This window comes from Capsicum annuum, chromosome 9 (assembly GCF_002878395.1).
Source record: "Capsicum annuum cultivar UCD-10X-F1 chromosome 9, UCD10Xv1.1, whole genome shotgun sequence".
NCBI classification, from domain to species: domain Eukaryota; kingdom Viridiplantae; phylum Streptophyta; class Magnoliopsida; order Solanales; family Solanaceae; genus Capsicum; species Capsicum annuum.
In genome coordinates, this window is record NC_061119.1 from 91,341,141 (window position 1) to 91,359,125 (window position 17,985).

General features: G+C 37.7%; 1 protein-coding gene across 1 annotated transcript in view; it reads right to left on the reverse strand.

Moving 5' to 3' along the window:
- Window positions 1–15,173, reverse strand: part of LOC107842728 (DEAD-box ATP-dependent RNA helicase 52A) — a 47,248-nt gene extending 32,075 nt beyond the window's left edge. Inside the window, exons 1-3 of the mRNA XM_047396892.1 lie at window positions 15,071–15,173; window positions 14,333–14,431; window positions 12,153–12,248 (exon numbers count right to left, since the gene is read on the reverse strand). Of these exons, the coding sequence (XP_047252848.1) occupies window positions 12,153–12,248; window positions 14,333–14,431; window positions 15,071–15,148 (273 nt within the window). The 5' untranslated portion in view covers window positions 15,149–15,173. The remainder of the gene's footprint in view (window positions 1–12,152; window positions 12,249–14,332; window positions 14,432–15,070) is intronic.
- Window positions 15,174–17,985: the final 2,812 nt, after the last annotated feature.

Here is a 17,985-nt window from a genome sequence, read left to right on the forward strand (position 1 = left end):
TACATAGCCCCCCCTAAAAAAATGAGAGGCAAAAAAACGAAAATTTTATTAAAATAAAAAAAATGAGACAATTCAAGTTCTTGCAAATTAAGTTGGTTTTAGAGACTCTGGGCTTATTGTGTTCCTTGGTTTCCAACATCAAGAAGGAAAAACAAGAGGGGAAATTTGGAATTTTTTTTGTTGCACAAATTTATTTTTGAATAACCATAGTAGAAGAGGTTAGACAGGCTGTCCGCAGGATGCGAAGGGGTAGGGCGACGGGGCCGGATGAGATACCGGTGGAGTTTTGGAAGTTCGTTGGAGAGGCTGGTGTAAGGTGGTTGACTGGATTGTTTAATGAAATCTTCACGACGGCAAAGATGCCCGAGGCGTGGAGGTGGAGTACCATGATCCCTCTCTATAAGAATAAGGGGGACATTCAGAGTTGCAATAACTATAGGGGGATTAAGTTATTGAGTCACTCTATGAAGATCTGGGAGAGAGTAGTCGAGGTGAGGCTGAGACGGATAGTGTCTATTTCGGAAAACCAGTTCGGATTTATGCCCGGCCGCTCGACGACGGAGGCAATCCCCTGGTGCGAAGGTTGGTGGAGCAGTATAGGGAGAGGAAGAAAGATCTACACATGGTGTTTATCGACCTGGAGAAGGCATACGACAAAGTCCCCAGGGAGGTGCTTTGGAGATGCTTGGAGGTGAGGAGTACCGCTGGCATATACCAGAGTAATTAAGGATATGTATGATGGAGCGAAAACCCAGGTGAGGACGGCGGGAGGGGACTCAGAGCATTTCACTGTCCTGACAGGATTGCATCAGGGATCTACTCTTAGTCCCTTTTTGTTTGCGTTGGTGATGGATGTGTTGACGCGGCGCATTCAAGGGGAGGTGCCGTGGTGTATGCTTTTTGCAGACGATGTAGTTCTGATAGATGAGACTCGAGGGGGTGTGAATGACAAATTAGAGGTGTGGAGGCAAACTCTTGAGTCTAAAGGGTTCAGGGTGAGCAGAAGCAAGACAGAGTATGTGGAATGCAAGTTTAATGACGTGAGACGGGAGAATGAGGTAGTAGTGAAGCTGGAAGCACTGGAGGTATGTAAGAGGGATAAGTTCAAGTATCTTGGGTCCGTGATCCAGAGTAACGGTGAGATTGACGAGGATGTCTCGCACCGTATTGGGGCGGGATAAATGAAGTGGAAACTCGCGTCAGGGGTGCTGTGTGATAAGAAGGTGCCGCCCAAGCTTAAAGGCAAATTCTACAGAGTGGTAGTCCGTCCGGCCTTGTTGTATAGAGCGGAGTGTTGGCCAGTTAAGAACTCCCACATCCAAAAAATGAAGGTGGCAGAAATGCGGATGTTGCGCTGGATGTGTGGACTGACTAGAGGGGATAGAGTTCAGAATGAGACTATCCGGGAGAAGGTTGGTGTGACTTCAGTGGAGTGCAAGATGCGGGAAGCACGATTGAGATGGTTCAGACACGTGAAGAGGAGGGGCATGGATGCCTCGGTCCGTAGGTGTGAGAGGCTAGCGTTGGATGGTTTTAGGTGGGGTAGGCCGAAGAAGTACTAGGGTGAGGTGATTAGGCGGGACATGGAACAGTTACAGCTCACCGAGGACATGACCCTAGATAGGAAGGTCTGGAGGGCGCGAATTTCGGCAGAGGATTAGGGCCAGTTTGGGTCGCTAGTGTAGGGAATTACTTGGTGGGGGTTTTATTCCTGTTATGATTCCGTGTTCCGTGTTCCATGTTTTATTACGAATCTGTGTGCTTTCCTCTGTTTTATATTACTTATGGGTGCCGTATTTATGTTATGTAATCTGCTTCTGTGTTTTACTATGTGTTTGTGTGGTATCTCGTGCCTTGAGCTGGGGGTCTATCGGAAACAGCCTTTCTACTTCATCAGAGGTAGAGGTATGGACTGCGTACATCTTACCCCCCAGACCCCACTAGGTGGGAATACACTGGGTTTGTTGTTGTTGTTGTTGCTGCATGGTGTCTAGACTAGCTTTCGCGCATCTCGACTAAATGCACAAGATACCTGCCACCTCGACTAAATTTTTTTCACACAACATAGAAAAGAATAAATACTTTCTCAAGAAGAATAGGAGAGATTTGGTCTAGCATCTTTGACTCCATCACAAATTTGTGAGGATATAAAAAGAATTAGAGAAAGGATAACTGATGATGAGAGAGAAAAAATTAAAAGGACAAAGGAGTAATGCATTTTCACATCCCAAGCGAGAAAAAAGAGAGGTTGTGTTGTGTGAAACGAATGGATAGCCAAGTAAGAAAAAAAAGTGAGATCAAGAGAAAAGAAAAGAGAGATGACCATGAAAGGAAAAAGGAGAGAGGTTGACCGTGAGGTAGAGAGAGAAAAACAAGCAAGTATGGGTGAGGTTACTTCTTATTCTAACTCTAATGTTCCTACTTCTTCTAGTTGTTGGACTCTCTTTTAGGTAATCATGGGAAAGCTTTCATTAAAAAATCATCATTGGATGAACTCAATCCTAAGGCGGATGAAAGAGAAAAGACATTTTTCCCCCCTGAACTTGTAACCAAAACTTACGTTAGCACTTAAACTTAACTTTCATTTATTTAACCCCTTAACATCTTTAAACTGTATTAGTTTCACCCCTTAATATAAAATACCACTCTCACTCGGAGAGTGTGTTACACTCGCTCACACATCAGCGCCACGTTAGAGCCACACAAGCAAAATATCTATTAAATATGTATCTAATATATAAATAAATAAATATATAAAAATATTTTTAAATATTTTAAATAAAGAAAATACACCCCTCCCCCCTCCCCCACACTTCTTTCTTTCTCTCATCCACCCCAGCCACCCCCCGTCTATGTTCTACACAATTCAAGGAAATCAACTACAAATTAGCTCAAATTAAGGCAAAATTAAAACAAAACTACTCTGGCAAAACCTCATTAGTCAGGGAAAAAACAACATAGAATAATTTTATTTGGCTTATTTATGAAACTTAGAGCAGGAATTAGGTAAAGACAATTAAAGAGTAGAGGTGAAAAGGAGAAAAGTAGGTACGCCATGAAAGAAGAGATGGAGGAGTGGGGAATCATAAATAGACTTGATTTCATGCCGATTCCAGTCGTTTCTGGGTCCTTGACAATGACGAATAACTCCGGCCAAGTAGAACCAACGATGATAATGGCCACCGAATCGATCCAAACCACATCATCATCCAGCAAGAGGCGCGACAGTTTTATACACACACGAATGACGACTTTTGCAGAAATTGGAACTGAAGCAGCAGCTTTCAATTTGCTGCTACTTTGGAAGTTCCGCTATTGAAAATGAAAGAAAAAGGATGTTTGACAAAATTGAGGTCTAATTCCTAACGTGAAAATGGAGTTCCTAGTTGGAAAGTGGAAAAGTGGAGCTTCTTATTGGAAAAGTGGAGGGTCTATGTGCATTATTGGATTTGGATTAGTTGAAAATTTAATTTTTGAATTAGTAGATTGAAAGTTTGACCATTAGTTGGTGTTTTTTTAATTTCTAACCATTTCTTTTAACTATTACTTAAAAATTTCAATCAAATATGCCTTAATCATGAATTAATTTGGTTTGTTGAATGAATTTGAAAAAAAAAAATGAAGGAGAAAAGAGGGGGTGGTGGGGTGTGAGGAAGATGAAGGAAAAGGAATTTGTAAAATTTAAAAGTGGGCCCCACCTTTTTTTCCACTTTTTAAAACCATTTACGCGCTGACTTTTCTGATTTTTGCCACATCAGCAATTTAGGTGGTAAAAATTCGCTTGAGAGTTGTTAAGGGAGTAAAAAATTGTCCGATTAGTTTAGGGTCTAAAGTAATTTTTGGCGACAAGTTCAGGGGGGTTTTAATGTCTTTTCTCGTGGTTGAAACTACACATCCCATTAAGCAAGTGCATGTTGATAAGAAGGATAAAGATAAAGAGGATTATTTTGGACATATCCATTAGAATATAAGTAGGAATAGGAATAGTATACAAAATCCTACGTGGAAAAGGATTGTAATGTAGTGTCTATAAATAGGTGTCAATGTTAATTATGTAGACACACAATTCAATAATAATATTTTTTCCATTATTTCTCACATGGTATCAGAGCATTCGTGAGAAAAATATCATTCCTCACTGTGTAGTTTTTCAGTGACAGAAATAGTTCAAATAAATATATTTTCCGTTGGTGTATTTCAAGACAAAGCAACACCACCATCATGTTCGGAATTTCTCGGCGAGCAAACCCCAGGCAGACTCGCCAAGAACAAGTGTCATATGCGCCCTCACGTGCCGCCGGAAGATATTCTCCGACGAGCACGTCAGTCTACGCATCGACGCGTGCAGACAATTTCGACAACTTTTCCGACAATTTCTTTTTTTAGTAGCCTCGCCTCTTCATTCCGAGGCTGCTTATATAATTATTTTCTTATTTCAAGCGACTTCTGGACATCAAATCTTATATCCAGCGACTTTTCTTTTTTTTCGGGCAAATTCCAGCAATATTTCTTTTTCCTAATCAAATCTAAATCGTAATGAGGAGATTAGAAACTCAGATGTCACAGTTTATGAAGAATCGACGAGGGGAAGGTCGATTCGGAAGATCTTGGCCTAGGTGTAGTTATTGTAAAAGGCTTGGACATACTCGTGGCATATGCTATTCTCAACCAAAGTGTAGTTATTGTAATAGGCTTGGACATACACATAAAATATGTTATTTTTTACATAGTCGACCACCTAAAAATGCTCATATTGTTCAGTCTAACACCACAAGTGATCAATGGGTGTATTTATCTAACAAAGAATATAATGAGTATCTTCAATATCGAGCAAATAAGCATATATCTCTACCAATAGGCCCAACTGCAAAATCTCCTATCTTTGGATCATGGGTTGTGGATTCAGGTGCTTCTGGTCATATTTCTGGTAACAAATCACTTTTGATATTGTTTATTCACAATCTCTTCTTGCTATTACTTTAGCTAATAGAATACGAACAGAACCAAAAGGATTTGAACAAGCCAAACCCCTATCTTCTATCACTCTAGACTCTGTTCTTTATGTCCTTGATTGTCCTTTTAATCTTGCATTTGTTAGTCATTTGACACATGCCCTTCATTGTAGTATAACTCTTTTTTGTGATTATTTTCTAATGCAGGACCGCAAAACAGGACAAACGATTGGCATAGGACATGAATCACAAGGCCTTTACCATCCTACTTCTTCAAATTCCTTCACAACATGATTCATTACAGACCCTCCCGACCTTATTCACAAACGTTTGGAACATCCGAGTCTATCCGAGCCACAAAAGATAGTGCCTAGTTTGTCTAGTCTATCCACATTAGATTGTGAGTCGTGTCAACTTGGAAAACACAGCCATGCTACACTTTCACGTAATATTGAGAGTCGTTCAGAGTCTATTTTCTCATTAGTTCATTCTAATATTTGGGGTCCTAGTAGAGTCAGTTCACCCTTAGGATTTCGTTACTTTGTTACTTTCATTGATGATTTTTTAAGATGTACTTGGGTTTACTTGATGAAAGATCGTTCAGAGTTATTTTCTATATTCAAAAGTTTTTGTGCTGAAATACAAAATCAATTTGGTGTTTCTATTCGTGCTTTTCGTATTGATAACGCCTTAGAATACTTATCCTTCCAGTTTCAAGAGTTTATGACTCATCAAGGAATCATTCACCAGACATCATGTCCATACACCCCTCAGCAGAATGATATAGTAGAAAGGAAAAATAGGCATATCATTGAGACTGCTCACACTCTTCCCATTGAATACCATGTTCCGTTGCGTTTATGGGGTGATGCAGTCCTCGCATCTTGCTATCTCATTAACAAAATGCCATCATCTTCGATCCAGAATCAGGTTCCCCATTCCATACTATTTCCTCAATCACATCTCTACTCTATCCCCCTCGTGTTCTTGAAAGCACAAGTTTTGTTCATAACTTAGCCCTAAAAAAAGATAAACTATCCCCCCATGCTCTCAAACCAAGTTACTCGGACTCTTCACTTTCAGTGTTGCACCTGTGTCGACACAACATGGGTGTGGGTGTGGGTGTGGGTATGGGATCCGCACCTAATCTGGTCAACCAGTTTTCGGTACTTTGACCCAAATCGACTGGAAAAGTCCGGACAGATTTAAGAAATTTTGTAATCAAAACAAAAGCTAAGGTGAAATTGAAGGAAATGGAATACTTCTTGAACATATTTTCTCCTCAAGTTTTTCATATAATATCTCATAATTTATGTTTTATAACTTTATTTTAGATATTTAAATTATTTTTTGCCGAATCCCCGCACCAGTATCCATCCCTAGATCCATATCCCCGAATCTTTAAATTGATCGTGAAGGATCCAACCTCTAGATCTGTACCCATATCGGACACCCATCACCCGAGTCTGAGCAACTTAGCTCTCAAATGTGTCTTCCTTGGTTACTCTTGAGTTCAAAAAGGGTATCAATGCTATTCACCTGATCTAGGTTGCTACCTTATGTCTGCCAAGGTCACATTCTTTGAATCTCAGCCTTACTATACATCTTTTGATCATCTTGATATCTCTGAAGTCTTACCCATACTTTGAGTCTTACCTACACCAATCTTTGAGGAATCTACGGTTACTTCTCCATCTCTAGCTACAGTGCCACCACTTTTGACGTATCACCACCGCCCACGTCCACCATTAGTCCCAGATAATTCATGTTATACGTTTGACGCTTCCCCTACTACGGACCTGCCTCCTCCTACCCAATCAGTTGGACTTAAAAAAGGTATAAGATCCACTCGTAATGCTAACCCACATTATACTTTCTTGAGTTATCATCGTCTGTCATCACCCCATTATGCTTTTGTATCATGTTTGTCCTATATTTCCATCCCCAAGACTACAGGTGAAGCACTTTCCCATTCAGGATGGAAACAGACTATGATTGATGAGATGTCTGCTTTACATATGAGTGGCACTTGGGAGCTTGTTTCCCTTCCTGCAGGTAAATCTACTGTTGGTTGCCGTTGGGTTTATGGAGTCAAAGTTGGTCCAGATGGTCAGGTTGATCGACTAAAGGCTCGCCTTGTTGCCAAAGGATATACACAAATACTTGGGCTTGATTATAGTGACACTTTCTCTCCTGTGGCTAAAATAGCATTAGTACGCCTTTTTCTCTCTATGGTTGTCGTTTGTCATTGGCCTCTTTATCAGTTGAACATAAAGAATGTTTTCTTGCATGGTGATCTTGAGGAAGAAGTCTAAATGGAACAACCACCAAGTTTTGTTGCTCAGGGGAGTCTAGTCGCCTTGTATGTCGGTTGCACAAGTTACTCTATGGTTTGAAACATTCCCCTCGAGTCTGGTTCGAAAAGTTTAGCACAGTGATTCAGGAGTTTGGCATGATTCATAGTAGAGCTAATCATTCACTATTTTATCGTCATTCTGAACCAAATCTATGTATTTATCTGGTGGTTTACGTTGACGATATTGTTATCACCGGCAATGATCAAGATGGTATCACTAACTTAAAGCAACATCTCTTTTAGCATTTTCAGATAAAGACCTCGACAAACTGAAATACTTTATAGGTATTGAGGTTGCTCAGTTCAAATCAGGTATTGTTATTTCTCAAAGCAAGTATGCTTTAGACATTCTTGACGAGACAGGAATGATGGGATGTCAACCCATTGACACTCCTATGGATCTAAAGGCTAAACTTCTGCCAGGACAGGGGGAGCCACTTAGTGATCCTGGAAGGTATAGGCAGTTGGTTGGAAAGTTGAATTATCTCGCAGTGACTGGACCTGACATTACTTTTCCTGTAAGTCAATTTATGACTTCCCCATATGATAGTCATTGTGATGCAGTTGTTCATATTTTGCGATATATAAAGTCATCTCCAAGTAAAGGTAGTTTCGAGGATAGAGGCCATAAGCATATCATTGGATATACAGATGTTGATTGGACAAGATTACCCTCTGATAGATGTTCTACATTCGGATATTGTACTTTAGTAGGAGGTAATTTGGTCTTCTGGAAGAGTAAGAAACAGAGTGTGGTTGCTCGATCTAGTGCCGAAGCAGAATACTGAGCAATGGCTGCAGCAACTTGCGAGCTGGTTTGGATCAAACAATTGCTGGGAGAACTAAAATTTGGAAAAACTGATAAGATGGAACTTGTATATGATAATCAAGCAGTCCTTCATATTGCATCTAATCCAGTGTTCCATGAGAGGACCAAGCACATAGAGATTGATTCACTTATCCAGTGTTCCATAAGAGGACCAAGCACATAGAGATTGATTCACTTATCCAGTGTTCCATGAGAGGACCAAGCACATAGAGATTGATTCACTTTGTCCGAGAAAAGATACTCCTGGGAGATATTGTTACAAAATTTGTTTAGTTAAATGACCATCTTACAGATATCTTCACCAAGTCTCTCACCAGTCCTCGTATTAATTATATTTGTAACAAGCTTGGTACATATGACTTGTATGTATGCACCAGCTTGAGGGGGAGTGTTAGAATATGAGTAGGAATAGAAATAGTATACAAAATCCTACGTGGAAAAAGATTGTAATGTAGTATCTATAAATAGGTGTCAATGTAATTATGTCGACACACAATTCAATGATAATATTTTCTCCGTTATTTCTCACAATATCCAAGATAAGACTCATGATAAAAGGTCAAACAAGGCCGTTGTGAATCTAACACTCATGCAAAAGGATAAACAAGGTGATGGCATTCCTGTGTCACATAAGACCAAGTACGCTATGTATGATTGGTTTATTCATATTCTTGGGATTCCTAGAACACCTAAGATCTTTTTGGAGGTTATGAAGTACACCCTTACGTTGGTTAATTTTGAGGATGATGATATTTTGTTATATAAAGCGTGAAGTAATATATGTACCCTCTTGAAATTGAGTATGACATTGTTGAATATGTGTTCCCACTTGTTGAAACGAGACGTGATTCGTGACATTTGTTGGAGGAGGATTGAGAATGAGTTAGATGATTCTCTAATTCTAATGTCAAACAAGTTTTCGTGTGATAACTCATCAGAATATGATTCTTTATGTGTGATGAGTCATAATTCTTCAAGTGTTGGGATTGTAAGTTTAAAAAGGTGTTTGCTACTAGCGATGAGGAGATACATGACTATGGGTACTCATATACTTACATGAATAAATTTTATTGGACAAAATCTTTCGGAGGTATAATTGAGGATGCTTGGCTATATCATAAAAGTATTCAGTTTGGTGCATGTGGTAGGATTTGGTATCATCCTTGTCATGTCAATTGGAGTACTTTATTGATAGAACCAAATTAGAATTACATGTATAATTCATATAGGCATCTAGACAAGAATTTCGTTGTGTTTATGTAAGTAAAAAAATTTCTATTGGGATGATGATGTACACAACAACAACAACAAGCCCAGTATATTCCCACATAGTGGGGTCTGGGGGGTAAGATGTATGCAGTCCATACCACTACCTCTGGAGAAGTGAGATGATAATGTACACATGCTTTATAAAGGTGTTTTTATACATGCTAGGATTAATCGGGTTAAGTGGACACATGGTCATTACCTAGTTTTGTTCCTACCGTTGTTGCCTTCGAGTATTGGGTGTTGTTCACTAATGCATGTCTTCTTGATTTTACAAGATTCAAATTTGAGGACGAATTGTTTTCAAAAAGAGGAGGAATGATAGCATTCACGGTGGCACATCTCCATTAAAGTTGACGAGCTTCAATGAAAAATCAAGATGATGTTTATGGTGAAAGAAAGATCCGAGAATGAGCCTATAAATTACGGTAATAAGTGAACTTGGTACTACACATATGTCATGACCCAAGTTCAAGCCCCAAAAGCGGAAGATTGGAGCCCCATTAGGCCCCAAAGGAGAGGCCAAAGAAGCTGAATTTCCATTACCACATGGAGGCCCAAAAGAGTGTCAAAGGAGCTGTCACATGGAGACTCAAGGAGCCCAAAGAGAGGCTAATTTGCATGCACAAAATTGCCTAAATTTCAAGGCCAAAAGGGCTGAAATTCCTGCCCAAACATGGCGCTGAACTAATGCCCAAAATGGGGCTGCTTTGGAGTGACTCTGCTGTCATGTTTTGTCACTTTTCCCTTTCTTTTTCTTAGCCATTTTAAGAACTTTGGTATTTATTTTTACATGCTTTCCTAGTTTAATCTTTTCTAGTTTAAAGTTTCTTAGTTTAAAAGTTTCCATGTTTGAAAGTTTCCTAGTTAGGGTTTATCTATTTATTATTTCCATAAAAGTAGAATTCGAATCTCAGTCTATTTGGGATAGGTTTTATAGGGATGAATTTTGCTATTTTCAATTAGACATGATTAATATTATTTGAGAGTTTTTTCTTCTTTACATTTTTGTGTGGCGACTATGGATTTATCTTACAGCCTTATAAGAACGATTCTTAAGAGGTAGAATTAATTTTTGAGTTGATATCTTTGGTTCTTATTCGTAACTTAAAGAAGGTGATTAGTCTAAGTAACCCGATTCTCATCACTCCTCCAAGCCTCTAGCCACTATTGGAAGTCAATGGGAGACATACCTAATGAGCTCAAGCATAAGTGCAACAACTGCAAAGTCTCAACCACAATCTTAGCTGAAATCTGTGACATAAATCATCAAAATCCATTTATTTGGACACATTTAATATTGTGAGGCATCACAAACTGACTAGCTTTACACTGTCGATCTACCTGTGGTAACTCTCTTTAATGCACGCTTTGGATGGACAATATAAGCCCTTATGGAATGTAGAGATAACATCAGACAGTGTTCGGGCAATTAGACCACACATTAGTCTGTATTTTCCACATCTCTTCACCACTATAACTAGGTGCATTTTAGTTAAAATGGCATCACGATGTTTAGCCTGGATCCTTTTAAGTCACTTAATGTGGCCTACTCTTTGATATCCTTATTGGTTTTCAAGTGTTGATTAGATGTTTTCGGCAAATTCACATCTCAGTTGAACATTGAAATTGGAGGTACCATAAAGTTGCAAGAGCTAAAATTGAGGAGGTTGTAACTTATCTTAAAGTTTATGTATCAACCTTGATCAACAATAAACCACAGACATCTGACATTACAGCTTAAAAGTTACAAATGATGAGTCTAATCAGAAACTATGATGCAATGTGCAGTCAAACTACTTAAAATAAACATACAGTCCCATAGAGTAACTAGAAAAAACAATTCTCTCAAGTCATGTAACTTGAACAGTGACGAGAATCTATAATTCTAACATTTCTCTTTATTGAAAAGCTGGGTAATAATGATCTGTGGCACACTTGGACACTTCGCCACGCTCCAGGACTAATCCGATAATGTGAATGATAACAGGACTTCCAGTCCTAGCTTTTATGAGAACTCAAAATCCAGTATGGCACTTTTGTAATTGTACTGACAAGTCTCTGACAAGATTAAATGATCCATGAAACAATCACGTTGGCAATAAACTATCAAGCTGTTGGCTATCCAAAATCAGGATCTATCACATTTGGAAGTTGGATTTTCAAGCCTAAGTAGCTTAGTCAACAGACAATTAACTTCTCCATTAGCACAAACCATTAATCTATCGCACGGTTCATTGATCTGATGCTAGAGGTCAACATGATCACATTGCAGGTAGAAGGTTGGTTTGGCTATTAACATTTTGTGATAACTATTGTTCCCTTGCAGCCAAAACAAGAGATGGCCGAATACACAGAATAAAGATTGGACGAGAAACCTTAAAGAAGGTAATCACACTTAAAAAAGTAGAGTAGCAGGTGATATAAACTATCATGCTTCACTTTTTATTTAGAAACTGATAATTGTTATTATGCTTCACTTAAAACTTTAATGATCTTCTGTACTTCTTAGCAGGGAATCCTTGGGAAAGGAAACATCAGCATAGATAGCAACAACAATACAACAATAACATACTCAGTGTATTCCCACAAAGTGGGGTCCGGGGAAGGTAAAGTATACACAGTCCATACCACTACCTTGGATGAAGTAGAAAGGTTGTTTCCGATAGACCCCCAGCTCAAGAAAACATTAGCATAAATAGGGTGACAGAAAAAACAGAAAGGAGAATCAGGGTTCAGGAATTTATACTTTTCGTTCCACAAATACAATGGTCAAAGGGAAAGGATGGCCAGACTTTTCAGCTTGAGCAGCCTCCTCAACCAGCAAATCCAAAAGTCGATCAATCTACAAGATTTATCATCACAACAACATCAAGCTATAATCATGATGAAAGAGCCAGAAATCTAGTGACAGTTACCATCTTTTTTTAAAACGACATGTCGACATCTAAGATTGACCTCAATCACAAGATATTTAATGCCATAACTCTTCTCCAACAACAACAACATACCCAAGTGTAATCTCACAGGTGGTGTCTGGGGAGGGTAGGGCGTCTGCATACCTTACCCCCGCTCAATTCTTTCTTCACCATGAACAAATATTGGAAAAGAAATCTAACAAAAGTACAACTACAAGACAAAAATATTTGATCTTTAGCACAATAAAAATACTATAGATCCAGAAGAACCTTATATTTCAAAATACTATCCACCGGAGGACAGATCAAAATGTGAATCGCTCATAGTTTATTTTTGAAGACATAAACAACCAAGGAGTTGCTGGTAAATTGATAGCATGGACAAAACAAAAGAGAGCATCAAGGATTGTCCTCATGTACCTATTGTGCAGAACCTAGTGATTGGAAGACCCCTTAACAGAGGAGAATACTCTATCAGAGTTATAGAACTGTTATGCCTCTTCTTTATTTATTAAATAAAATTATAACGGTAGTGTCAAGGCCAGCTTGCATGCACCTCAACTATTCCACAGAGTACCGCCACGGCCAACCAGCACAAGTACGGAATAACTTCGCCCACCAAGGCTTAGGCAGATGGAAAAGATAATCTAGCATTTTTGTCTCTACTAGGATTTGAACCCAGGTCTCCAAAGTTCTTGCCCACTTAATTGACTGCTAGGTCACACCTTAGGTTGCAAATGCCTCTTATTTATCATTGAAGCCCCAATAAATCCTTCCTTGTATGTTAGATTTCTTAGAAAGAAGATTTGTGTATAAACTCATCTACATTTATATTCCCTCTTTTGTGCAATATCATACCTATATATATTTCTATCAAGACTTGAATAGCATCCTAAGAAATAAGGATTGCTCGATTCAACGCAGTTGTTTTTGTAAACAATGACATGAATAGGGCTAAAACCATTTTAAGTGATAAAACATGGGGAAAAGATAATGAACTCTCCGACAAAATACATACAGTTCTACTGCATTACAGTTGCTTCACCAGTTATACGATAATATGCAAGGATTCAAATTAAAGAGAGTTAACACTTTTTATCACCTTATGGTCTGGAGAGTATTCCCAGAAAAAACAGCCATTTATGCTGCTTGGGATCTCATCACTTCACACAGTAAGGGGCCGGTTGGTAGGGTGTATAAGAATAGTACACAATATGGTGTATTAGTAATGCTAGTATTAGTTATGCTCGCATTAGTTATACTAAGATTTTTCTTATGCAGTGTTTGGTTTGGTGTATTAAATATAATATCAATTGCATAGTCTCTAAAAAAATAATGTATGTTTGAAAAATTAACCTCCTCAAATATGGTGGAAATATGATGGTAAGGATTTGGGAAATTTTTGAGGGGCAATTGTGTCTTTACCCATGCTAAAGCATGCATTAGAACCCATTGCATTACTAATATCATGGATTGCCATGTATTAGTAATACACACCTTAAAACCAAATAGTGTATAACATTAGTTATACATAGGTTGAGAGAGTGAACAAAACAAGGTACTAGTAATACACAAAGCTAATGCATGCATTATTTATTCTAATGCACTCTACCAAACGACAACTAAGAGTTAGCTCCTTATGCATTTGAGAATTCTTGACTAAGACCGCCTTATCAAGCCTAACAACCCACTATGACCAGCCAAAATCCCACATGTGGTAGCCAGTATAATGATGAGATAGATTTTAGTATTGAATCTTTATACTTCATCGCCATTATTGTCAAAGATGGGGAAAACACACCCTATGGCGAAAGAATGAAGAATGCCACATCATTAGATGCATATCTCAAACAACTATGCATACAAGTAACAAACAAGGAAGAAGCAAAAACTGAATGAAATAAAAAAAAAATTTAAAAAAGGATTGCAACAAAAATGGTTCCATTGAAGCCATTGAAGTAATGCCGGTCGATCTGTTTTCTTTGCTGTTTAAGTTCAGCAATGAACATACCTTGTCATTTTCAGGTACCTTCTCTAAAGTCTGGGAAACATTTGCAGTTGGGCTGCTTACTTTTCCAACTTTTATGCGCACAGGATTAAACAAGTAATCCTGTAATAATCAAAAGTGATACATGACACCTCTTTTACAGAACAATAGCATTGACCACATCATATGTTTAACGAAATTGAAGAGTTTTAAGTGATGATGAATTGCATATTCATGGAGAATGACATTGTTGGAGAAAAACAACAAAATATAAGTTTCCTTATGAACAAGATCTCAAACAGAATTCATGATTTTAGGCCACATAAGTTTCCTTAAAGCGAATTTGTTATGGTTTAAAAGCTTTACCCTTTTTAACAAGAATTGCCAATCAAAATTAAAGTAATTTCTAGCTTGACCTAACTTTCATTTTTTCCGGACATTGAACTCGCATGGTATTTCTTTTTTATTAAGTAAAAGCATTTTCATTCATAAACATGGCCAAACTGGCCATATACAAGTGGTATACCAAAAAGTAAAGAATCTATAGAATATGATTCTCAACGAACTCCTCCCATTCCCCTGTACAACAATGAACTTTCTGATTACACCAGGAGAAAATAAGGGAACGGAGACTACTCCTCAACAGACAAAAACTCAATGATAGATGTCTATGCAGAATCTGAAAATGCTTAGAATTACCCATTATGATCTTAGAATCCTAGCATCCATAAAAGAAGCCCACCAGGATACCATTTTAAATACCTGTGCCAATGCCTCAATTTCTGCTGGCATGGTGGCACTGAAGAGCAGTGTCTGATGCTTTTCCGGAAGATTTCGCATTACCTATGACAGTAACATTTGCAAGTTGTCATTTATAATTCTTTTGGAAAGGGTAAATGGTATTTCATTGATGTCAAAACAGCATAAAGTGTTGGGATATTTACAACAACAACAATAGAGAAGGTAAAAAGAAAGGAAATCAGAGAGCAAAAAGTAGAAGCAAAAGTAGATTTGGCTGACTATTAGAGCCTCATCTATACATCTATACATGTAGAAGTTTAAAACCTCCAGCATGGTATCAACATCCATTACATAATCCAGTTGACACCAAGAAACATACTGATAGCATCCAGGCTGGTCCACTTGCATTAAGATTGACGGGCTTCAATGAAATCAAGAAGATGCTTATGATGGAAGAAGAGCCCAAGAACGAGTCCAAGAATTATGGAGAAGAATGGGCAAAGTGCTACACATATTTCATGATTCAAGTCCAAGCCCAAAAAGAAGAAGATTGAGCCCATACGGGTTGTGAGTAAATTTGGAAACTTTTCCTTATTTTCTTAGGAGAGAATTTTTGGTATTATTTTTACATGCTTTCCTAGTCCTAGTAGGATTTTATTTATTATTTCCATAATAGTAGACCCTAATCTCATGCTATTTGGGATAGCTTTTTCCTAGTCCTAGTTAGATTTGATAAAGGTAGATTCCAATCCCATTCTATTTGGGATAGGGTTTTTTTTCCCTATATATAGGGATGGATTTTGTTATTTTCAATCAGATAACATTATTATTAATTGAGAGTTTCTCTTATTTACACATTTGTGTGTGGCTACTTGGGATTTATCTTACAATCCTATAAGAACGATTCTTTAGGAGGTAAGATTAATTCTTAACTTGATATCTTTGGTTTCTATTAAAGTTAATTAAAGAAGGTGATTAGTCTTATACTAATTGTTGTCTTTAATTTCTTCAAAATAGGGGTCTAGATCACCTTTAGATCTAAGTTCTTGAATTGACTCTATTGGTATCATAATTAGTCTTAATCCACTAATTTTGAATACTAAGATCAATTAGGGTTCTTAGCACTTAACCTCGAAATTGGAGATTTATTCTCAAATTTCATCTATCTTCCCGCATTATTTTCTTGTTTATTAACGTAACCCGATTCTTATCAAGTGGTATCAAAGCGGTTCTATCAAGGTTTCGTTCTTGATAATCTTGGGAGCTTCAACAAAAAAAAAAAATATATTTTTTTGGGCGCATCCCTAGCAGTTTGATAGGAATGCAATTTATGATAGGGGGAAGAATAGAGTTTCTTTTGAGCTAAACAAAAGAAAATATAAACTTGCACCTCTAACTCCGTCCCAAGTTTATGAAGATCAGAAACGTGTGAAAGAAGCAATGAAAGATTTTGAGCGAGAAAATAATGGAAGGAGTAAGGAAGTGCATGCTGACATTCGAAGAGAGGAAAAGGAAGAGGTTGTGTTGTGTGGGGAGAATAAGTTGTCAATTGAGGTCAAGAGAAAAGAAAAGAGAGATGATCACGAGAGTAAAAAGGAGAGGGATGGTTGTGAGCTAGAGAGAGAAAAACAAGAGAGTTTGAATAAGGTTATTTCTTATTCTAACTCTAATATTTCTACTTCTAGTTATTTTGACTCTCTTGCAGATACTTATGGGAATATTTGCATTAAAAAATCACCATTGAATAAACTTATTCCTAAGGTGGTCCAAACTAAACATCCCATTGAGCAAGTGCATGTTGATGAGAAGTATAAAGGTAAAGAGAATTGTTTTGGATCTTTCCAAGATAAGACTCGTGACAAAAAGATCAAAAATACAGTTGTGAATCTAACGCTCATGCAAAAGGAACGAGGTGTTGTTATTTTGCCATATAAGACCAAATACGGTATGTATGATTGGTTTATTCACATTCTTGGGATTGCTAGAACACCTAAGGTCTTTTTTGAGGTGATGAACTACACTCTTAACTCTCAATTCTTACGTTGATGTGAATAGGTACGTGGGAAAATATCTGAGAAGTGTAATTGAGAATGCTTGGCTATATCATAAAAGTGTTCAATTTGATGCATATTCTATAGATGTTATGTCGTCTTTGGCAAGTCCATTAGAGTACTTTATTGATAGAGTTAAATTGGAGAAGCACATATCATCTTCGACGTTATCCATACATGAAATTTGTTGTGCTCATACAAATAAGAGAATTTTCTATTGGGATGACGATGTCCACATGCTTTATAAAGGTGATTTTATACATGCAAGGATTAATTGGGTTAAGTGGACACATGGTCACTATCTTGTTTTGTTCCTACCATTGTTGTTTTCAAGTAATGAATGTTTACTATTGTATGTCGTCTTGATTATGCGAGATTCAAATTCGAGGACGAATTGTTTTCAAGAAGAGGGGAATGATAGCATCCAGGTTGATCCACTTGCATTAAGATTGACGAGCTTCAATGAAATCAAGAAGATACTTATGATGGAAGAAGAGCCCAAGAACGAGTCCAAGAATTATGGAGAAGAATGGGCAAAGTGCTACACATATTTCATGATTCAAGTCCAAGCCCAAAAGAAAGAAGATTGAGCCCATATGGGTTGTGAGTAAATTTGAAAACTTTTCCTTATTTTCTTAGGAGAGAATTTTTGGTATTATTTTTACGTGCTTTCCTAGTCCTAGTAGGATTTTATTTATTATTTCCATAATAGTAGATCCTAATCCCATACTATTTGGGATAGCTTTTTCCTAGTCCTAGTTAGATTTGATAAAGGTAGATTCCAATCCCATTCTATTTGGGATAAGGTTTTTTTTCCTATATATAGGGATGGATTTTGTTATTTTCAATCGGACAACATTATTATTAATTGAGAGTTTCTCTTAT